Here is a 24577-nt window from a genome sequence, read left to right on the forward strand (position 1 = left end):
TCAAATAGAATGTCGCAACATATGCCAACATAGAAACAAATGTTAACAATGTTTGATATTTACCACTCTTTAAGATCGTGTTTTGCTGATGGAGAATATAAAATACACCGAAGCGTTCTTAAATACAGTAGGATGTTTCATTTCCTTTATCAAACAATAAAACATATGTGATGAATACACCAAAAATATCCTGAATTTTGACCACCTGGTGAAATGTCCTTTGTGAAATATTTCTGCAATTTAGAAGTTTATAGTAAAATTTGAAATCGTACAGTTGCCTTTTAAAAATCTTTTTTATATCATTTCACAACACAGTGTAAAATTAGGGAGATTTGAAATGATCGTTTGAATGATTTTCCAGTTCAACAAATTCGAATAGAACAGATGATGATATCCGTCCCTGTATTAAACCGCTAAAAATGAAAAAGGTCAGAATATTAATAAAAGTTAAGTGTTAATAAATAGCAAGCATATTTTATCAAGATGTTTTTCTTAATACGAGAATATTACTTTTTATAATAAGGCCGTTTCGAACAGTGGACAAAACGATTGAAAACTGATAAAATTAATAATACGCTACACAAACGATCTGCCACCGATAGTCAGTCAAACCCTATATTTTGTTTTGCTAGCATTTTACGCTAAATTACCCTCTTTTTCTAGCTGTTAATCTCGGTGACAGCAGAGAAAACGGGTTCAATGAAGTGTCCGAACCACCCTGGACATGAGGTCATGATACGTTAACTGGACAGGACAAAGGTACTACGGCCACTTGGTCAAGCGTCACATCAGGAGGTCGACAGCAGTAGTCAAAGTTGCCCAAGACACTGATTCGAAGTTTAAAAGATTGTAAGTTACGATGACAGATTGAAATGGTGGACAATTCGTCCAATTACACGGGCAAGTCATTTTAGAATTGTATCAACCTTGGTCGTAGACTGGACCCGCTGATTTTCAATACAAGTGTTAATAGACCGTCCATTTTGCTGTGTGGTTATAATATGATTTAATGAAGAACGATGTGATTTAACTAAGAATGTTTTGTGAAAATTTTAAATGTGAACACCCCATAAAAATTGGGTCCCTGGTGGTCAGTTATACACTTGACCTTTTCCAGAAAATTTCATTTTTGTTTCACAGTTTGAAGCAATTACAGCTACTAAACAGATGTCTGTCCCACAAGCCTCGGACATACCACTCTACTATTCTAATCACATGCCACTTTCCATTCGTTCAAATGCTTAATGAAAATAAAAGTCGCAAAAAGCAAATTTTGCTAATTGGTCTACAGCGTGTCCATTTTATGGCTACTTTCCACCTCCAAATTGATTGTTATTCCGCACATGTGTATTTCTTTTGTAGGGAGTTATTTTATTGCTTTTGTTTGTGGTACAAAATGGAAGAATAAAAACTGTGGTCTTATGACTGACCAGAGATTTTAACGACGAGCTTAATATAATTGTTCAATGATAGAGTTTCGATTTGATAGATAAGGACACTATCCTCCAGTCATTGATGCCGAAAGGTCACGAGGATAAAAACACTAACAAGCGCGTTAAGGGGCTAATTTAGACACTGATGAGCGCTATCTTTTATGCAGAAGAAATGAAGTGTATGATGGGGCTGGCGATATTTTTTAAACTCTGACCAGGTGAGTCCTCAAGTGCCGGGAGGTGGTTTGGGGTCAAAGCATGGGAGGACCCGAGAAAGACTTTGTCAAAACCGAGAGCTAAAAGTGATGTTATCTTATAACAACGAACACCTTACGGCTGTAGTAATCGTACGCCTTATTGTGACTTGAAACAGATGAACAACGTAAACAATGGACTTATTCACAAACAATTTGATTGTTTGGTGACTCTCTATGTAAACATAAATGAAACCTTTTCCCCACTCTTGCCAGAAAATTGTTGCAGGCCGATCAACAGACAAATCTTTTGACCACACGCGGCTATGCATTCAAACAATTATGATAAAACGTTTTTCTGATATATACCGATGCTATCGTCCATGATCATTTTTTATTAATAAAACTTTCCACTGCTAAACCCCTGTAATTTTGTTTAAAATGATATTTGATAAATTTGAAAAATTGATATACATGTATATATATTTCAATCTTTCAAACAATATAATATGGAAAATAACAAAACCATTTCATACCCCGAGGGCTAGTATATTGACGAAATAACATTTTCTCATCACTAAGCATAACGAGCAGCAGTTCCGTTTGAAGAAAAAAAGGACTCAACACGGTAAAGAATTCTATATTTACTTTTTTCGTCAAACGTAATACGAAACTTCTCAGTGTTTCCTCACAAATTTTACATCATGCGATGAAAGATCCGCCTTTACTATTGTAGAACAATTACCGAAACATTATCCGACGAAAAAACTAAAATATTCTGACATCAGTTTTTAGGTTCTTTGATACAAAAAGGCTCTGGAACGTTTAGCTTGCCGTTTCCTGACCCTAATGATTTTCTCTGTGTTGAAGGGCCGTCAATATAAGAAAGATGATTGAAGGTAAATATCAAAAAGTAAGTATAAAATGATTAATTGAGATTATGACTTTGAAAGCAGATTTACATTGGTAGGTTTACTGGATATTTAAAAAAAGATATTGTGTAATTTTAGTTAATGTAAGTGGTTGTTTTGTTTGGATGTATCATATAATAAGTAATACATTTTTGTTGGACAACTTGTTAATACTACATCTATAGCTGAGATATAACATAATTCTTTAACATACATGTAATGTAGAATGGTGTCATTTCTGTAATCTGTAACATCGTTGTTGTAACTTCTGTTCAATTATCTGTCTTCTGCTCCTTATACTAGGACCATAATAGCTAAAAAAGACAGCAATTTAATCTTGGAATGAACCCGCTTCAAAATAGCTTCTATCGGATAAGGCAAAACAAATATTTTCCCTGAATCTTTCATTCACGTAGTTCCAGGCAAAGCGAAAAGTTGTTTCCTCATAACTGCCGAAAGATTTTAATCATTAACCTAAAACATACTTCCAAATACTGTATTACCTTATTTTACCCAGTTTATTTTACTGAATGATTGGTAAACCTAGTAGTCAAATTTCATACTGTAGTCTTCCGACAAAGACTAGAATCACTGGCATCAGATATCGTCTAACGATCCCAATGTTTGCTATACTGTCTGAACATCTTGGAAACTACTCACGACTTTTTGTATATTTCATTACTTTTCAAGTCTATGTGATTCAGCGGGCAATACACAGTAAATAACAATAGTATGCAAGGTGTTTGCATCGTTTTCTACTACATTGCGTGCTAATGTATTTTACAGAAAACACACAAGTGTGGCATATTTAAGTACAGATTTAGAATGATGGCTCTGAAAATAAAACTGTCGGCATGTGACTTCGTATCTTCAAATGTATCTTCATTAAACGAAAGGAAATGATAACAAACAGGGCCAGATATCGTTACGATTGATATGAACGACAATGATAAATATTTGCTCGGAACCACGTTTTACTTCATGGGAATGATGGCACGATGCAGAATATCCACATATACTTGATGTTGTTCTGAAGTTATCAGATTTATGAAAGTCACGACCTTCCTATCTAATTTTAACATTGCTATCGATAAATTTGGGGTTTTTTTAGTCGCCTCGTAGGTTTCCAAGTTTTGGCCCTTATCTAGAAGAGACCTAGATGGACGAAGTACTTGTATGATGCAGTTTAAGTCATTCATTTATTGGTTTTACTCTATCTGATACTAAATTTGTATTAAATGTGCTATTCATTTGTCTATATTTGTCTTATATTGACATACAGATAATCGTATGAACAAAAGCGATATGTTTAATGATTGACAGCAACGATACAACAACAATAAAGAAAACACCAACATGTCAACAGGATCGTAATTCAAACTCAAATTCAAACTCAAATTCAAACTCAAACTCAAATTCAAACTCAAACTCGGACAATATATAAAAAGAAATATTTACATGAGACTCATTAAAAAGGAAAAGAAAAATGAAAACAGAGGATCTAGAAGGGCGAATGTCTTGGAAATTGTGATCAATCCAAGTATGTAATGTCACGTTCCCAACTGGGAACAAGGTAAATTTCCAGTGAGATCATTGTTAACTTCCGCAAACGTTTCGCTCAATAGCAATAATTGATTATATTTCAGTTGTACAAAAGTTTTGACTCGTGAATAGTATATTTAGCTGGATATATCGGCCCTTTGAGAATATATATATATATATTTATTAAGCAAAAATGTGACTGGCTTTTAGTCATTATTACATATCTTATAACATAGATGTCATAATTCAGTGTTTATTATATTACCATGAATCAGTCAATGTTATGATATGTTCCCAATATATTAATTAATAAGAAAAAAGCATGCCAATAAGGTATATATAATTTTCAATGATATATATATATTCGAACAGAAAAGATATTATTACTTAATGTTGCGATTAAGTGTTCCCTTTACAAGTCCTTGTTAATAATAATAATAATAATAATAATAATAATATAAACAAAGCAATTGATTTATTTGGACTAAATTGCTGTTATAGTTAATTGCAAGACTTTGCGTTCAGTTGGTTTTATTTGACGTTGAAGATAGTTGGAGTCACTTCGAATGAAACACCATTTGTAACGGGTAAGACACCGTTTCCGATGTAAACATTATTGAAGATTCGTTGAAACTCGTAAATTCGTTAATAGATGATGTTCCATTCATTGTTTAATGTTTGGGTCAGTTCTTGCAAGTTCGACGTCTGTGTCACACGTTTTTCAAGAACATCCCATTCTTAATTTGTGACACATGAGATGATTTTCGTGGCTCATTTAACACCTGCACGTTATCCTGCTGAAGGAAGGAAAGTGTGAGGCACCTGGTGTGTGCTGGCATGTTACCTTCTTCGAAGATGGTGTCGGCGTCACAGCGTTAGAGCTTCTTAAGAGTGGTTTAGTTACAAGTCGTAACATTTCTTCTTGATATCGAACGCATGTTTAATTGCCATATAGCATAACAAGAAAGGTACGATCCCCCATCCACAAATAACACCTCAGCCGTCACAGTGATCCGCTTCGCAAAACCATCCCTTCGTCTCTTCAACTCTTCTGTTACCGTGTTGCAGACAATGTGAATGCGTAATGCACAACGTTAGTGAACCCAAGTCCAGTAAAGGTAAGGTTGTACCAAAATGGGTCCAAAGTAATAACGTTTTCAACTAGTAAGCTTTCAACCTACAATGTGCAATGTACTGTGTCACCCTTAGCAGTCGTTCAGTGGGGCCGGCTACTCTGCGGACGATCAGATGTTGACCGAGTTTGATTTTAACGTCGAAACTTTCCAGCTCGGACCATACTTACAACCATTTCCCTCAGTATTTGTTGCAACTTAGACATAAGGATAAAATTAACAAATAGCAATTCTACGGCCTGAAAATTAAAAAAAAAAAAAAAAAAAGATGCATTAGTTTGAAATATCTATGAAAGTCAAGTAAATAGTAAATATACTGTACAAGAAAAAGGCGTAGAGGTCTTCGTTTAAACAGACTTAGGGTCTTCATGATTCTGGTGACTACCTTGAATTTGGTAATGTTGCCAGGAAAACAGGCTATTCATGCAAAAAAAGATAGATGACAACATATCCAATTGTTCTTTAATCTGGTGTCCACGACGCCAATGTTAATGAGATAACGCCGTATGACAGTTACAGTCACGGGGATGGAAAACAATGGTTGACAGGAACTTTTGATGAAAATTGATTGTCATTCAAGGATAACTGTTTGGTAACTCGAAATCCTTTAATCGGCGTTGGATTTCCTACATTCAGTCATTGTCATTAATTTACTCTTAGATATATAGATAGATTTTGTGTGTAGGTGACATGTAGTTAACCGACCACATCAGTCTTTCATGCCACCATTAAAATTCGAAAATACCTACATCCAAACCTATCGAATTAAAAAAATAAAATTTCCATGATGGATGTCGAAAGCTCATGGGAAATATTGGTTGATGAATACCTTATTCTCGTCACCTTGATTTCATTGTGAAACATTACATTCTCTATTTAGGGATGGCATGGGATATATCCGATGCTATAAGCGGGTTCCTAGTGTGAAATGATGTTGGATGTGCTCAATGCGCGTAGTGTGCCTGGTTGATTCCATTTTTAATTAATCTAGATAGAGTGGATGATTGTTTGTATACCTGGTGGTTTCATAGTGCGGAACGACGCTGGATGTCTCCGATGCTCGGTAGTATACCTGGTGGTTCGTTAGTAAGGGATGGTGTGAGATGTGTCCGATTCCTGGTTGTTTCCAAGTGTGGGATGATGTGAATCGTGTCCGATGTTCGTTAGTATGCCTGGTTGTTTTGTAGTGTGGAATGATGTGAACCGTGTCCGATGCTTGTAAGTATACCTGTTCTGTAGTGTGGGATGGTGTGAGATGTGTCCGATGCTGTTAGTATGTCTGTTCTGTAGTGTGGGATGGTGTGAGATGTGTCCGATGTTTGTTAGTATGCCTGTTTTGTAGTGTGGGATGGTGCGAGATGTGTCCGATGCTGTTAGTATGTCTGTTCTGTAGTGTGGGAAGGTGTGAGATGTGTCCGATGCTGTTAGTATGCCTGTTCTGTAGTGTGAGATGTTGTGAGATGTGTCCGATGTTTGTTAGTATGCCTGTTTTGTAGTGTGGGATGGTGTGAGATGTGTCCGATGCTTGTTAGTATGCCTATTCTGTAGTGTGGGATTGTGTGAGATGTGTCCGATGCTGTTAGTATGCCTGTTCTGTAGTGTGAGATGTTGTGAGATGTGTCCGATGCTGTTAGTATGCCTGTTCTGTAGTGTGAGATGGTGTGAGATGTGCTGTTCTGTTCTGTGTAGTGTGTGGATCTGTTAGTATGCCTGTTTGTAGTGTGGGATGGTGTGAGATGTGTGTGTATCCTGTTTCTGTAGTGTGGGATGGTGTGAGATGTGTCCGATTCCTGGTTGTTTCCAAGTGTGGGATGGTGTGAGATGTGTCCGATGCTGTTAGTATGTCTGTTCTGTAGTGTGGGATGGTGTGAGATGTGTCCGATGCTGTTAGTATGCCTGTTCTGTTGTGTGGGATGGTGTGAGATGTGTCCGATGCTGTTAGTATGCCTGTTCTGTAGTGTGAGATGTTGTGAGATGTGTCCGATGCTGTTAGTATGCCTGTTCTGTTGTGTGAGATGGTGTGAGATGTGTCCGATGCTGTTAGTATACCTGTTTTGTAGTGTGGGATGGTGTGAGATGTGTCCGATGCTTGTTAGTATGCCTGTTCTGTAGTGTGAGATGTTGTGAGATGTGTCCGATGCTGTTAGTATGACTGTTCTGTAGTGTGAGATGTTGTGAGATGTGTCCGATGCTTGTTAGTATGCCTGTTTTGTAGTGTGGGATGGTGTGAGATGTGTCCGATTCTCGTTAGTATGTCTGTTTGTTTCCTACTATGGTATGACATTTGATCTAGAGACACTTACTTAACGGACCATCAATTACTCTTCCTGTACACTTTAATGAATCCTAGTTAAAACATTTCCTTTGGTTGTATTATTTTTCTTCAATTCTGCATTTGAATTTCGACTTTGATAAAATTATCATATGTATTGTCAAATTAAAGATTTTCGGCTATCATATACAAAAAATCTTCATCTTTCGAGAATCTGTTACGTCTTTTTAGCCAAATGGTAGTTAATGTTTTGTCTATTCTGAAAACCAATTGAAGCATCTTTGAAATTTACCTACAAGTAAGATTTGGCTTCTTTTCCTACGACGCACATAAAATTATTTTAATGCTTGTCATTAACAGAAACGAAAGAAATACAAACATTTATCAGATATATTAACGAGTGTTTGATTTCCATCCAGGGCTAAAACAAACGGGTTCAAAAATAAAATGATAGGTGATTTTTCTACCGAATCCATGGAAAGAATTCAACAAATACGATCACATTCGTTAAGAAAGAGAATTGAGAATCTAATGCATTGATATCGGGGGGCCTCAGTGACCCATGTTTATTGACAAATCGCGTTGTAATTGTCATGAGCTATAGATGTTTTGTATCAATTTATTCAAAGTTTCTAGATTTTCCAGACGAATTACATCAAAGGGCAGGCCACCACATGACCTCTCAGCCTGTTTGACCTTAATTAATGATTGACAGGTGACCAAAGCCTCGCAGCAATATCGCAAGTCACACAGCTCTCGATACACAATGAATTTTCAGAAAAGAATTCATGATAACAAATATAGATTTTCATCTATACTGTATATTTTTCTTAGTTTTCAATTAGATCCAAAAAAAGGGGGAAAATCATGAATTAAAAAAAAAAAAAAAAGAATTCGTCATTACCTTGCGCACGTCGCGAGACATAGTCACTTACTTTACTTGGTAATACTACAGCTCTAAACCATGTTGTAATAATCATATGAGATTAACGCTAATTACTTGAAGTCAATCGATCACGCTGACCGCCTTATGAGTCGGTTCGTGGCATGTCATGTTTCATTCTCCGTTTCTGAAAGAGTCCACGAAGGGTCGACTTGGCCCTGATAATCGTATGGATGTCTCGAGACGCGCACGAGATAATGACAACTGTTTAATCGAATCACATATCCTGGGGTCGCAAAAAAACTGTCTGATTATGCGCCAAATGTCGTGGTGTTGTGGTTACTTTTCATTTCTTGCATTCAAATGTTCAGTTAAAATAGGTGTAATATTTCATGGATTTATTCGTTAAGATCTTCGAATGAAAGTATCTTTCGATCTTAAACAATACAGAAGAACAAGGTATAAAGGCGATAGTTAGTCTTCTCGGAATTCCTAACAGACGTTAAGGTGAAAACAACAATAGGTATTTGTTGTACAGAGCTGACTGTATCGGAGAGTTTGATGTATGAGCCGATGTAATGGTATAGCGAAGCGGTGTCAGTCAAGCTGATTGGGGCTTTGTCGAAATTTTGGGTCATATTGTTGTCCTGACGGAAGGTTAAATTCACCGAATCCTATTCCTAAAATTACGACAGTTACTGTGTGACAGGTATCGTTTCATTTGAGAGAATGATGTATGAATTGAAAAAGAGGTTTCGACATAAATATCGTCTATTTGCCGCCACGTGTGCTATTGTGTCGTCTGCTCATGAATTCGTATTAGGTTGACTAATGACCAAAGTACATTTAAGATATATCTAAATTGGTTTCATTCATGGTAGACGATGATATATCCCATTTTGTTATAAGTTTACTGTTCACATGTGTCATTTATCGCATGGCGTAATGCCTATACCCTAGTTATACATTTGTGTAACTCTATCAGGTCCGGATGTCTCGTAAGGTAAAATTGTTAATCTCTTCAGACAATGATATTATCAACAACAAACACTATCCATGGCCTTAACATGAATTTCTGAATTCCCTTCGTTTCTGCGTTAGGGCCATAGGGAAAGGTTCAAAATTTTGGATGATCATTAAATCTGTTTGAAGTCGTGTATGATGAAATCTATCTTCAGAACTGTATCTTGGTCATCCAGTCTCTTATTCGATGTTTCTGATATCTGTTTGATGAAAAAAACTTCCATTTTTCTGTTCAGATATTGCACTAGCTATCCTACCATTGAACAATATGTTAATTTGAGGCCGGAAAGTGAGGGTCAGACTTAACAGTGCTTGGCTTTAACTGACTTTACAATTATTTAAATGGTGATAAGAAAAATTCCAATTGTTTTATTTATCATCCAATCTATTTAATTTATTTACATTATTGGTACAAATTCTAAATCAAAGTTGAAACGTTTCGTTTAACTTTCAATGTTTGTTTTTGAGTATAGATCTAGATATCTTCATTTTTTTCCGTCTGAACCTCAAAACGTTTTGATATCCTCTCCTAACAAGGTTTTAACTTATCATATTTATCCTTTTGCCTTAAAGCCATGATTTCCCATCTTAATATTTGACACTTTATTTATCAAGTTGAAATGGATTTTGTAAACACGAAATCAAAATTAATTTACAATTACACCACAGACCATGTATATATTCCTGATGTTACTACGTTGCTGTGTGATGGCATTAGATATCAGCCATCCAGGCTTCATAGTAAATGACAATGATGTGTGTGAAATGGATATTGTCTCAAAAACTGCTTAGCTCGGTAGGCTTCATTCATATATCTGTGGCGACCTACATACATTAATTTCATGACAGGCATCGCAGGTGCAGGACACTGAAGCATCACAAGTGGTTTCGCTTCCAAATGGTTTCATGCAGTATCTGAGCCAGATACTATGTAAAGGTTATTTTCAATCAGTGAATGTTCTCCTAAAAATCTATGAAAGCATTAATTGCTTTTGAAAACGATATTGTATCATTAATATCAATGGTCACAAACGTAGCAGATGACGTCGATGAAACAAGAAAACGCTTACCATTTCTGAACATCTGGTCTTATCCTTCTTGTCCTTTGTCTCCGTATGAATGTTTCTCTGCTCATATTGTCGCGCTCGTTCCATCGATTTTTTGTTTGAACTCTGTTGACATGTGTATACTTTCTTCATATACCTAACTTACTCCATAGACATAGACACGCCGCTGTCTACACGTAACGTCTTCTTTGGAACATCACGTGTATATGAAGCAATAGAACCCAGTTGTAATACGTCAGTAGCCCACACATATATGTTGTGTATGTGTCTATTCAATACCAGCATCTGAACAGCTAGCAGAGCCGATTACAAATGTAGTGTACCCCTTCTTAATTTTTACAAGATTTCCATATGCCGGTATGATGAACGTTCTTAAAATGGAATGTGTACATTTTTATATCAATTATGTTAAATTCCGTGTACATTATGTTGATACACTTATTATTTTTAAGTGAATTAATATTTTTAATATGGATTTATAATATAATGCCATTAATATAACGATATTGTATATTAATGCCCGAAGGATTCATGTTGACTGTTGTAGTGTTATAGGTTGAAAATCTCAACACGGATGGTTAAACCTTCCCCAAACACAGAAAACCAGACTGCATGGAAGCCCATTGATTAGCTGCAATAAAGTTATCTTAATTGTATCGTCAATTTCAAATAACGTGATTGGATCATTTAGTCATGTGATTTTGATCAGCCACCCTCATCTCATGAATATGCAACAGAATCAATTTGTTTTCGGAGAATATTAATTTGTAATGCTAATATAAATCAGAAATCCTCGTGAATCATCCCCTGGATCATTCTAAACGCTTACTAATTTTCTTTTCTTCAAACGAATAATTACTCTGCAGAACAGCCAACCAGAATCCGTTCGCCAGCTCTACATTAAATGCTCCTTGGGGATTTTCAGTTTCCTGCCTTCATTATTTGTCAGATATGTGTTAATTTCAAACAACGGACTTAACATAATAAATTCTGAAGCACTGCTTTTTAATAAGGTTAATTTCCGACTCATAAATTTTCGTTTCTTTTCTCCTTTCTGTTGTTATTTGTCCCAATTTCATATTCCATGTTGTTTTATTTTGTGTGTATGTTCTATACAACTAAATGTTATATGTGTGCTTTTTGATATAATCAGTCTGTACGTTGTCACCGGTCTCCGTGCAAATTTTTATTCCATATTTAGTCATAATTTCAACGAATCTGAATCAGAAAGAAATTTTTGTTATTTTGATGGTATTTACTTTGTATTTTTTAAACTTCATCACCAGTGACGAGTCCTAGAAGGACAACACAGCTGTATGATGTAGTTTATTTCTTTGTTTGGCTCCACTGTATCTTTTTTAAATTTGTGATAAAAGGTGCTATTCACTTTGAGTGTCTTTTGTGCAATCTTTTCAGTCGTAGGGAATTACAGATACACCTATTCTTCAATGTTTTTGTCAAATTTAAGCTTTAATCATGGACAATTCTGAAACAAACAACCTTTAACCTTACAATACATACATGCACATCATATATATACTAATACCATTATCTTACGATTGCTTACAATGACGTCAATTTCATTATTTTCGACTTCGTTTTTAGATTTTACATTATAAAGATGTCGTAAGATTGAATAGTGTATATTTTAACATTATTTTGGAGTACAGAGCCGTTTAATTATAAGCTATGTGTATTGTTTTCGGTATATTGGATAAATGAATTATGTCGTGCAGTCCTGATCAATTTTAGTTCAGTGTCATATTTATTACCAAAATTGTAGTTTGTCGGATTCTTTTTTTTTTTTTTTTACAATTTGTATAAATGATACATACATATGTTGTCAATGCATCTATGCATGAATATTTTCCTCTGTAGCCCCAGACAGTGCACCGTCTCATCCACGTCCCAGAATTACTTTATCATTCAGGATATTTGTTCAACCGTTCATCTTTCACATAAAGAAATAAAGCAATGGATCTATTTGATAGATTGTATTTTGTTCAATTTAAAAAGCTCTATCAAAATAAATGTACATCAAACATTTCATTCAAAATAAGTCAATAAATAAATATAATAAAAGTCAATTTAATGTCAATCAAGGCACTTTTAAAAAGAGTTCACGGAGATAATATTGCACGTAGAAAGGAATTGCACTTTTTGTCGTTAGGCACTCCCCTTGAGCACACTGTCTAGCGGAATGTCATTCAATCTCATAGTCTCCATCACTTTGGTCTGTTATCAATGGCGTGTCTAATTTCTTACAATCTTCCGGACTGTCGATAAATTCCGAATCCTCGGTACAATCGTATTTGTCGGAAGTTCGCCGCCTATCGTTTCTTTGTGTACATGTGCGCAAACATCGGCAGGATTCGCGTGCATCTGGTACGCCCTCTTTTTTGTATTTTACACGGCGGTTTTGAAACCAAATTTTCACCTGTTTCTCTGATAGATTGAGGTATGTGGCGATCTCGATACGACGGAGTCGGGACAAGTACATGCTTGAGGAGAACTCTCTTTCCAGTTCTAGAAGTTGTGTACTGGTGAAAGCTGTCCGGATCCTTTTACTGCTACTGTTGAGGTCCTCCGTGGAGCTCGTTACGCCTGTAAAAGACAAAGGTTTAGAATAATGAGCCACAAATCGTATACGAAAGAAGAAAACAAATAGTCATGATAATCCATTCACTTACTTTGTTTAATATATATGAATGCGGTTTAACTAAATTTTTTGAATGATTTTCTCGACGGTAATGCTTTTAAAATCTTTAACAGATATATTCAGCATGCAGCTATTTATCGTGGTTATTTTAACACAAATAGCTTTCAGGATTATTCAAAACACATTACGACATGTCAGTAGTGACCAGACGTGTGATGATGTGATAGTACATATATATTATCTATTTCAGTGACTCGTCATGTGGTTCCTTATTTTTATAAGTTATTGAAATTATGTAATTATACAAATCTATACAGATATAAATAATGGTATATAATTTCACACATGACTGATCTGAGCTTAAGGTAGTTAATCTGTAAATTGTAATATACTTTTTAAAACAGAAATTCATTTTTTTTTGTTTCAGAAATAATGATATTTCTTTCATTGTCTTATTATGCGTGCTAAAAATATGAAATACGCTCCCAATTATCAATTTAAATATTCAAATTTTATTTTTAGAAACTCATCAAGAAACGTTGTTTAACAAATAAAGAATTTGTATTTTGACAATATTTCACTTTGCAAATTTACGTTATAAAGTTATTACTATATAATTGTTTCTGTTTTGAAAAAGTTTTCTGGATTCATGAACAGAAAATTCCTGCTGAGAATACAAATTAACTGCATGCAGCACAAGTATAATACCAATATATTATTATTATAATGAAAGTTTGGAAGCTTACTTAAATATCTTGTACCAGTTACATCTATAGCACGGAATTCTTATAATGAATGAAACATTTTATCATTAAAAGAATTAACATTTTTATCAAATAAAAACTTCAAACTGATGATTAATCAATTTAAACTTTGAATTAATTAGGTGGGATCAATCAAACATATTTTAATACATTTAAAAAAAAAATCTGATTAACCACATTTATTCTCTGTCTCAGCGTAATTTCATGATAATAGATTAATAGAATATAAAATTTATCAATTTAATTAATATCAACTTTTAATGTTGAAAACATCATTATGTAATTTGACTTGATTTCTTGAAATACTTAATTTCAAGAAGATTTAAAGTTTTTATTCAGATAGAGATAAAAATGAAACAAATTATCACCTATTATAAGACATACAATTAGTAAGAAATCTTCAAGATTAAGCAACTGAAGATATAATAATATAAGAAATTCTTACCTATACTTGATAATCTATTTCTTTTAAGAGTTTCCGTCTGTGGTTGAACAGGACTCCTCAGAGGAGAGGACGGCTGCTGCTGTTTCACCTGGAAAGGCTGGTGGTGATATCTGGAGAGACTGTAGCCTCCTGGGTGTAGGGTGTGTCCACTTGGACTGGTTACAATGTCATGTTTAGAATGAGGGGTAGCACTTCCCTCGGCTATCAGGGACGTAGGGGTGTGGACACAGAGAGGACAACAGTAGCTGAGAATGTCCGCGGGGTGGCGAGGGTAACACGTTAAGGCGTGGTCAGCTTGGTGATGCAATTGATGATGTGAAGTATGACGGTGGTGGACTGCGTGGAGTCCACTGGACATATGTAAGTTCGAGGCATGTGACGTCACAATCGATTCACTTACAGAAAGAGGTGAAGTTACCGCTGGCTTCTTCACAATAAGAGAATCAACGTAGAACGACCGAGACATTTTCACTCTGTAATCAGTCCCATCAATTTATCACATACCCATTTAAGTACTCGACGAAGCATGTAACTGATGTAAACGGGTACCGTACTTCCGAGTTAAGGTCTCCAAAGTAAGGAAGCCTTCATTGGCTTGAAGACATTTATACCCCAGTCTGAGCACGCTTTTGTTCTCACGTGGTCAATGATCCAGCGTTTGTACCCGCCTCGATCAATCGGCGGCTCGACTCTATACAACTCTTTTCATACGCAAAATACTTCTCTAATACTTGTTAAATATTCATTTTACGCTAGACATAATCTCGATAGCTTGTTAATCAGTATTCATGATGTTTAGTGCTGATGACTATTTTATATACGGTTGATTTTCGTTTCTTTGGTCACGAGTACAAACAAGACTTGTCACTACCAGTTTTGTTGTGTATTTTTACGGCTGGACTTCCACGGGCAGCGTGCCACGTGCTTGGCACGTGTCTATGATATTTTTTAAAGAAAATGCTGGGACAATTTAGGACGTTAAAGAAAATACGGTAAGATTGACGAGGCTGGACAAGTACTTGCCATCGACCAAACAATTTGTTTCGTTTGACAAGTTAAGTCATTCATGAAACATGTTCTGAATAAAGAAACGTGCAATAAAAACCAGCCGTTTTATTTTTATGACAAATTGTATGATAAACTTTAAGTGATTAATTCAATAATATGAGCTTGTCATCAAGTTATAAATGGATCCAGCGTGTCTTCAATTACCTACTAAAATATCGCCTCATGTACTTGGTATTATCGGAAATCAATTGTATTCATCCATTGTTATTTCGAAAACAGAAATAAACTACGAAGGGAACCGTTAGATAAAAAAACCCACTGGTATGCCATGAGCTAGTTTAAGGAGCACTTGGAGGTGTCAAGTAGACAGAGTTAATAGCTGTAGAGGCAACCCCGAGGACAAGATGATATGATTTAAATATACAGAATAAGATTGCATGAACTAGTGAATCTGAACAGCTACCATCAATTACCTGTCAACAGAATGTGCCACGCGACAACAAATCTACATTAAACTCAGCTAGCTGAAGATGTTTGAAAACTGATTATTTACAGATGACGGTGTCGCTTTAATCACGGCCAGTTAAAGAGGCGTGGAAAAGTTACATCTTGACGTTTTGTAGAAAAAAAGTACAGCAATTTTGTTGAAAAATACGAATGAAGTGTTTAGAATTTCACTTTGCTTTATTGGACATTGGTATATTGAAATTCTTCACATAGAGTTAATTGTTTAAATGAAACAATGAATATATCAATATGAACATTTTTATACATGTAAATATTAAAGAAATCAGATTGTAAGGTACCATGTACCGACATACTTAGATATCACTCTTAAACCCTATATAGAATATGCAATTTCCCCTTTCCGGACGTCATTTTTAGAACAATTTAATCATGATATCTAGTTTACTTTATTTTACAATACAACAATATACATTCCAAACACAAGTAAACATCCCGACGTGACACCAAAAATATGTGAAAATCACGAATAAAGTTTAGCGAAGGCATCAGTCGGAAATCGTTTACCAGGATCAGAAAAAATACTGGCTTCGATTTGGGAATCATTGTTTATTTTTGTACATTTTTTTAAAATCGGGACACAGAAATGTATAAAATGGATACTAGATATCATCTATTACCACGCGTACAAAAAGCCCTGTAAGCAGCACGCGGAGTTCTAGTGTTTTAATCGCCTTTGTCATATGGGGGGTTATAACAATACTGTAAATATGTAATACGAATCCGACACACTACTGGTGAGGAATTGAACTGTTGTCACCTCATAGTGATTTTAAACTGACCATTGTTGTCCGTGACCATTAGTCCAGTTCATATCAATTGACATTACTTGACCATGGGTCAAGTCAATTTTAACGACATTTTGATAGATTCTGCTGATATGGATTCTAGACGCGTTTTTGTGTCATATCGCAAGATGCATAAATCCCACTCGTTAAGTGGTAATTAAGTCAAGATTTAAGTGTCGAACTTGTACTTCTTCAATGGTATTAGCGGGGATAGGAGATACCGAACGCGTGCCACATACGATTTCCGAACGTCGCTACCCGTGTTAATTTCAAAGATGGTGGGGGATTAATTTTGTATTTACGTAAACAGACCTGTGGGGACCATACACTGGGAACTATTAGAAGTCGTAGAAAAGTCAAAAGTAACCTGTAACGTAGAAAATGTAACAAAAGTCATTAAAACAAACTCACCATCATCTCACCGTTTGTGAAGTCACAATAATGTTTAAACCCAAGCATGATGGATGTTTGATATCGGTAACACTTACTGTAAGAAGCCGGTCTCAATCACTGCCTGTATTCACCAAGTTGTAGCTTAATGGGTTCGGCCGACCCTTCAGAACATTAAAGATGAGTTGTTCTGTCTGTAAAGAATGGGATTTAATTTCCTTCTAATGAACTTCTTCTTTGAAAGTGTAAGGCTTCGACATTAATTTTTCATTGTCAGGTGATTCATTGGTGGGGTATAAGATCTATCTCTGTTACAGAGTTCTATGTATATTTTGTAAGTTTTATTCTGACATCCTCCTGCCGACAGAAACTCACGTGATTGGTTTCATTTCCTATCTATATCTTATCGCCTGTTATCCACATAATGTTAGCAAATATAATATTGTTGATAAATAAATCATCCTATTTAAAAACGTCTTTGTGTTTGGTATTAAAATTGATCTACATTAAATGTTATGCACAGATGATTACGAAAATAAAACATACAGGTGTAAGTGACGGACAACTTTAAATGTTATAATGATCTCACCGTACCTGTAATCAGGGGATAGAGAGATGGGGAAGGATGAATGAATAAACAAAATAAAAAAACCGATATAACATTTTTATCGTGAAATAACATTACAACATTTTTTTATTGTGAATTTATCAATTAATTAATTTGAAACCGTATCTGCACTCACAATCAAATTTTACGTATTTTGTAACAGGATAAATAGTGTTCTCTTATGAAGCCGTTAACATTTTAGATGTGATTTACATTCATCGTAAAGAAAAAAGTTATTGACATAAGCAAAATAAATATAATTATATGCAAGGTTTGTTCATTAGGCGCACACAGGGTTCTCATTCTCATACCAGTAAATGCCGACTGGTCACACGTGACCATAAAACAAAGATTTATTTGAACATGAAACTTGTAACGATAAAGGGGTTTTTGACGTTTGTGAAAATCGCAGTATGTGAACAATATTTGAGAACAAATTCTTAAAACGTATAGTCGTGCTTTGGAGAATTTCGTCAATAACAATTGTGAAATGTCAAACAAAATTGTCAATTTTATTGCAAACACCGTTCCTAAGGATAATTCAAACTATGTTTCATTAACATTAATTTTCATTCGATCGTTCTTAAATCGAGAGGGAGATAAAACGACGGAGATACTGTAGTTCATCAATACCACAAAACAAACATACTAAATATAGATATCCGTGAACATATTGTTCAGTAAATATAATAGTATAGAAATACATCTACTATTCATCCTGTCATATTACTTGGTTGGACCCTCTTGTGAATTAGAACTAATATACCTACATATCTTTTGTACATTTCGAATCAACTTTGTCCTAGTTTGAGTCTAGATCAGTAGAAATCGTGGAGACACCGGGATGTAAGGCACACCATCACTATCTGATTACAGTATTTTATAACCAGCCCCGTGCTAATCCACGGTGTCTGTTTTACAGGTATGTATTTCGTCACGGTAAACTGTCACGTGATTTTAAAGAGTTATCGCATGTCAGTGATATTACGACGCATTTACATAAACAATATTGTTATCATTGCCAGGATATACATTTTAGACATTATCAAAAAATAATCAAACTCGAAAATCTTTATTTCACTGTTTACTTATGTTAAATTAATATGTAATCGGCGTGTTTCTTTACAAGTTACAGCCCCAACATCACATGATGACGAGTCCCAGAAGGACGAAACAGCTGTATAATGTAGAATAATTCACTATTGCCTCTACTGTACCTAATTCTACTTTTCCATTGAACAGCGTGATTCCTTTAATATCTTTTGTACAATCCTTTGGATTATTCAATATCGTTTGTTTAGTTGAAATGACACCATATTTAGAGTACACAACCTACAGTGCAAACTGTTTGCTGTCGCCAGCACTGTCTACAATTACGTTAAAGTCACACACAGTGTACCTATATCATAGATAGACCAATTTAGTAATTGATTTCAGGAGAATCATCCGTAAAAGTACACAGTACATTATGTTACATAAGGTATAATATTTTTCTTCCTGAACATCTGATGTTGAAAATATTAAAATTCTAGGATGAGACGGAGTCAAATGATAAAGTAGAGTGATTATACAACTTTAATGTCCTTCTAGGTCTCCCCAATGATAGCCTCGGTTTTTTTTGTTTTTGTTTTTTGACATACAGTGGATATGAACATCAGATCTATGCTTTATAAATTTCCTACCGTAAGTGATGTCATCTCTCGGTCCAATTTGAGAGGAATGATAAAAACAGACATTTTTGTGGATGTTATCGGCGTATATGTGTACTACGGATGGTTAGTAACTTATCTTGGTGTTGAATTTTTTCACGTTAGCGTTTCTCTTGACACTGAATACGAGAGTGACAATGGTGCCATTTGACGTGTAATTATCTCCGTATTACAAGTATTAGCCGCTTCCTCAGCAGTGTTTTGTGTGTGAGTGGAATATTCACCAAAGTCGACGATAATGGGAAAGAATATTAAAACAAAAAGGACGAAAAATGTTTAAATGATATAATTTGCCCGAATGGAATTATCAAGCATACCGAATACCATACAGTGTACATTTGATCCCAACACTGTTAAGGTCGTATGTATCTCATTACATGTGTAATTAGTATACAATTAGTGGTTTCCATGATAAATAATTTGCATTTTAACACGGTCTTTTCAGGCCTGAGAGAGTTAAGCTTGAATGTGTAATTGTTGTACGTCCTATGTAGGGAACTATTTGCTGTGGTGCACCTTGTTGTGCAGTGTTTCTCCGTCACACCAGACCAGATTGCACCCCGGTTACGTTCTGATTGATGTGGCTCTGATTTGCATAATAAATTGCATCCTTAAATCACAGGAATTTGAATAGACTTGAATTTAAAGCCCACAGCTTTTGTTCGTTGGATGCTATTCTTGTATTTTCTGCTCTTCAAATTCTGTTGCTACGATAGTTTTTGAAATGAATTTTTTTTTCGTTTTGGTTATAAACATTTATTGAATTTCAACATTTTTTTCCTAGTTTATTTACGAGATCCATTAATGGAAAAAAAATCCGAATATGTTGTATGATTTTGTATTCCCTTTGATTTCATCTGGTTAAAACGTCTGGTAAGAAATTGTTCAGTTATATAACATATTTATAGAATTACCTTTATAAAATAGGGTCTCTCCCCAAAGGAATTGTAATAATGTGATACTATATGGTAAATTAACTTTAATTTATTTTACAACAATTGCGATACAACTTATACTAATCACTCCTGTTCGCTCGGATGGAAGCGGGTGAGGGTCTTTCGGTGAGAGGAAACTGGAGTACCGTGTAAAAACCCACGTGATGTGACCCCATACCTTTTCACGTCCATTCCGGTGATCGAACTAGGTGAAAGGCGAATGCGTTGCCATGGCTCCACCCGACCACCCGTATTAAATGGGAATATAGCTATACTGTTAAACATTTCAAAACAGGATTTTTCTGTAAAAATCCTTAATATGAAATGTTTATTCACATTTTTCCTGATCAGAATTCTGCCACATCTGCAAATTATTTAATTTAGCATTTATTTGACTTTTTATCTTTTATGCTATTTTCTTTTTATATAAGATATAATCCAAATTATTTCATAATGCCCCGAAAGTGTATATCATGATCTACTATATTGAGAAGTGATTGAAAAAATGATCAACTTAAATATGACATCATTACAAACAAAAGTTAATTACATGTGTTAATTAGCAATTATCCATATCCAAATCTATCTCATTCATCAGTGGGTGAACGATCTGAGACAAACGAAGAGTCTGCTTTCCTGACGTAACTGTACAGTGAATCAAGCATGATTTAATCAATCAACGCACTTTAATATTTTAATCACTGACAATTTTTAACCGATCAGGTTTCCATACAGCAAAATTATTTCCCGTCTTAAGAAGATGTTAAAGATATATAAGATCTAGCGAATCAAACAAAGTAACCACAAACATACACACTGCGGTTTTTATCGACAAATCAGATGTTTTATCTTTAATATGAAATTTAACCGTCCTGATTTGTACGTGTGCTTTAGAATTAAAGAAGAATATCCTGACCTGTACTTTACATTTAGATAATGTCATTTTCTTTTAGGTCGATAACAGTAATTGACAAATTGCATTTAACCTGCCAGATATCCTAGACCTAAAATCAGGTTTAATTATTCATCAAACTGTATCCGTTCGGTACATGTAACACTACACGTGCACCCAAGTCATCCCAAATAATCTTCAAATTTAATAGGAAATATGTTTGATTAAATAAAATACGCTGAATTTTATTTCTCTTTTCATAGCCCATGGCGCATGCAGACACACTGATGTGATTTAAGATGTTAAAAGACTAGACATGTCGTTTTTAATTTTAAAGTCAAATGCAAGTCGCGTGAAAGCATTGCGTGCGAAGTGATGTTCATAGGGAGATGAAACGCTTGTATGACCAGTCAAGTCCCTTGTCGGGTGTCCGATACAAGTGCCAATAACATAACTGGACTCACAGGAGTTGTTTACAAGCTCCATTAGGAAACATCCTATTGAGGTAAATACGATATTTATCTTGTTTTTATCATAAACAATTCTGAAGCAGAGCATGCCCCGAGATTCTTATTAATAAATTTCAGGTAATTCATTAAAATAAGCATTAAAAAAAAAAAAAAAAATAGAGAGAAGGAAAAAGAAAGAAAATATCACATGGTAGTCAACTTATCAAATGATCTCCTTTGGGAGTAATTCTTCTCAACCATTAATCAAATTAAAACATTGAACACGCACTCGGAAATCAGTATTCTTAGCATGTTCAACTATGTCTACTGTGCGTACCAAACACTTACTTTCTATGTAATTATGTAAATAGATACAACTTAAAATGATAACTTATTGCGAAAAAAGTGACACTATTAAATATTAATCAAAAGTCATATGAAAAATATTCAAATCTTTAGAAGAATCCTGATTGGCCGAAACTATCATCTGATTATAGAGATGTTGTATTAAGGTTGAAAGAATATCACGTACGAGAAATACATCTCACCTTGTTAAATTGTGGAATCTTAAACCAGTTTATTACATTAAAACATCGTCTTAATAAATTCTTATTTGATATTTAACGACAATGATACACTGACCATTCAGCTCAGTGTTACCTTTAGAATACGAAATTATTGTGTTTATGTATAATAGCTAATACTTTTATAATAATTTATGTGATCAATATGATATTTTCTGATTGTGTTACACGAAAATATTTTAAATATTTGTAGTATGTTGGGAGCATAATGTTGTAAATTAAGAAACGAAGATTTTTTCTAATACATCAACCATCTGTAATAGGAATTGTGCCGTAAATTCCCCGCAGACAAAGTCTAACATTTGATATAATGCATACTATGCGGTCATTTAAACTCTGGACATCCTATCAGTGGTGTGGACATCGTTTTTACGGTGTCCAAGCCGTGTCGTATTGTTCAAATAACCACTTTATATTTTGAAAACAATTTTCTGTGTTGTTGCAGCTTTCCACAGAAAAATACTCTTTAGAAATAGCTAGATACAGTTTGCAAATTAACCCATTAAATGTAAAGTATTGAATAGCACTGATGAGGGGTCATCTTTGGACACTGATCGGACACGCGATATGATAGTGGTCAATTCTTTCCGTAGACAATGTTGACCAGCAGTTCCCGTACTCCTACATAAGACTTCGAGGTGGCCTGGCTGGAGGGGTTGACCTGAGGAACAACAAAATCGGAACATGCCCTTTACTGTACATGTCCGGCAATTTGTATTTAGATAAACAGAACATCTGACCCTTCTGACCTGACACCATGGGAGTCAAAAGATGAGACAGATTACTGACACACTAATGCAGAAAATTAATTCACTACAAAATGTTCCTGTGTACTGTGACACCGAACTATTACACTACAGCGATGTGGGGATAGACTGCCATATTGTAGGGCCCCCAGCAGATCGCTGATATAAACGTCGACCAATGACACAATGGCAGCAGATGCTACAAATGTAGATCTTATCTTGAACATTCCGTATTTTGTTTCCAATTTTGGTCACCGTTTGGTCACAGAATTTGCCAGCAATATAATCTAATACTTTGTTAAAAACCACAAACGGTGAATATAAAATTTCCTGAGTGATGCGCGTCATTCAGCGTTAAATGGATATGCTAACAATCGGACGGGAACAAACACACGTTGTAGCGCGGATTTTGACAGTTTGGGACAGTTGATATCACATAAAAGTACACACAGGAGTATTTTAGTTTTAAATTTCAAGACATATTGTTTTGAATGTCACACCTCTCCATCCAATATGTGGTGGCAGCCGATCTCATTACGCTGACCACGCGACGAATAAATCAGGTCAGATTTGTAAATTTTACTCGATGAGAGTTTAAAATTTTAAAAAAAAAAATACTTTAAAACATTAACACAGCAGAGAAATTGTATATTTTAATTGGATTGCGTCTTCAAAAGATATGTCACGTGACATTTACTATCTATAAAGAAAATGACACTGTATCATCATATCAGTGTGAAATGAAATGAAATTGTAATTAAATTTCAGCTTAATATAAACTTATATGGCAAGGTGCACGTACGCGTGAGTCACTATTTAGACGGTCTAAATAACCCCAACTGATGTGTTTTAAAGTACGAGTTGGACTCAGTGTTTGACAGGAAGACAGTTACACTAGTATCCTATACCGACTGGTTGATGAGGTGTTAAAAGGAACTGTGCTAGTTTTAATTATTTTTATAAAAGGTTTTGACATTGCCTCTCAATCGGAATATCACCTATTTATTTTAACAGAAAGGTACGGAGAGCACCTGTCAATCAGCGTTCAGTGTCTAATTGTGTATATATATTAGTTAATTAAGTTTACATAAAGGTAGGAAATGTCCGTGTCAATTTGAAATCTGTGATTTAATGGTGTCATTAGAGACAGCACGTGTAAACATGATGACGTAACATGATAGTCTCGCGACATTTACGGGGGAATATTAAAACGAAATCTAAAAGATGGAAAAAATCTCAATCATTACTGTTAGTTATATCACGGCATCTTGTAACCACAAGTGTTACAGTTTTTGGGGATTTTTTTTCGCATATGAATGATTAGCCAATATACTGTACTGAAAAATAGCAAAACAACATTTTATACCGTACATGCTATATTAACAAATAAAACAAAAATGTCCGTATTGTTTTGGTTTTCCTTTTTTTCCTATTGTTCTTTTCCCTTTGTCTGCTAAGTTCATCTCATTACCGTTTGTTCTTTTGATCAATGCTTTCGTTGCCTGTTTGTTACATTGTCTATTCTGGTCCTTTTGTTATCTAAACTGTCAACGTCATATATAATATTTTCCTGTCGTTGTTTTCTATTTGTCACCTTTGTTGTTATTATGGTGTCTCC

General features: G+C 34.9%; 1 protein-coding gene across 1 annotated transcript; it reads right to left on the reverse strand.

Annotated features, from left to right (window-relative positions):
- Window positions 1-12661: 12661 nt before the first annotated feature.
- LOC132545528 (GS homeobox 1-like) lies at window positions 12662-14792 on the reverse strand. Its single transcript, XM_060209212.1, has 2 exons — window positions 14327-14792; window positions 12662-13062 (listed from the first exon to the last, which is right to left on the reverse strand). The coding sequence occupies exons 1-2, from the start codon at window positions 14790-14792 to the stop codon at window positions 12662-12664; spliced, it is 867 nt and encodes a 288-aa protein (XP_060065195.1).
- Between the last annotated feature and the right edge of the window lie 9785 nt (window positions 14793-24577).

The sequence above is a fragment of the Ylistrum balloti genome, unplaced genomic scaffold, assembly GCF_031769215.1.
Source record: "Ylistrum balloti isolate Yb309-2 unplaced genomic scaffold, AGI_CSIRO_Ybal_v1 Utg369850, whole genome shotgun sequence".
Taxonomy (NCBI): domain Eukaryota; kingdom Metazoa; phylum Mollusca; class Bivalvia; order Pectinida; family Pectinidae; genus Ylistrum; species Ylistrum balloti.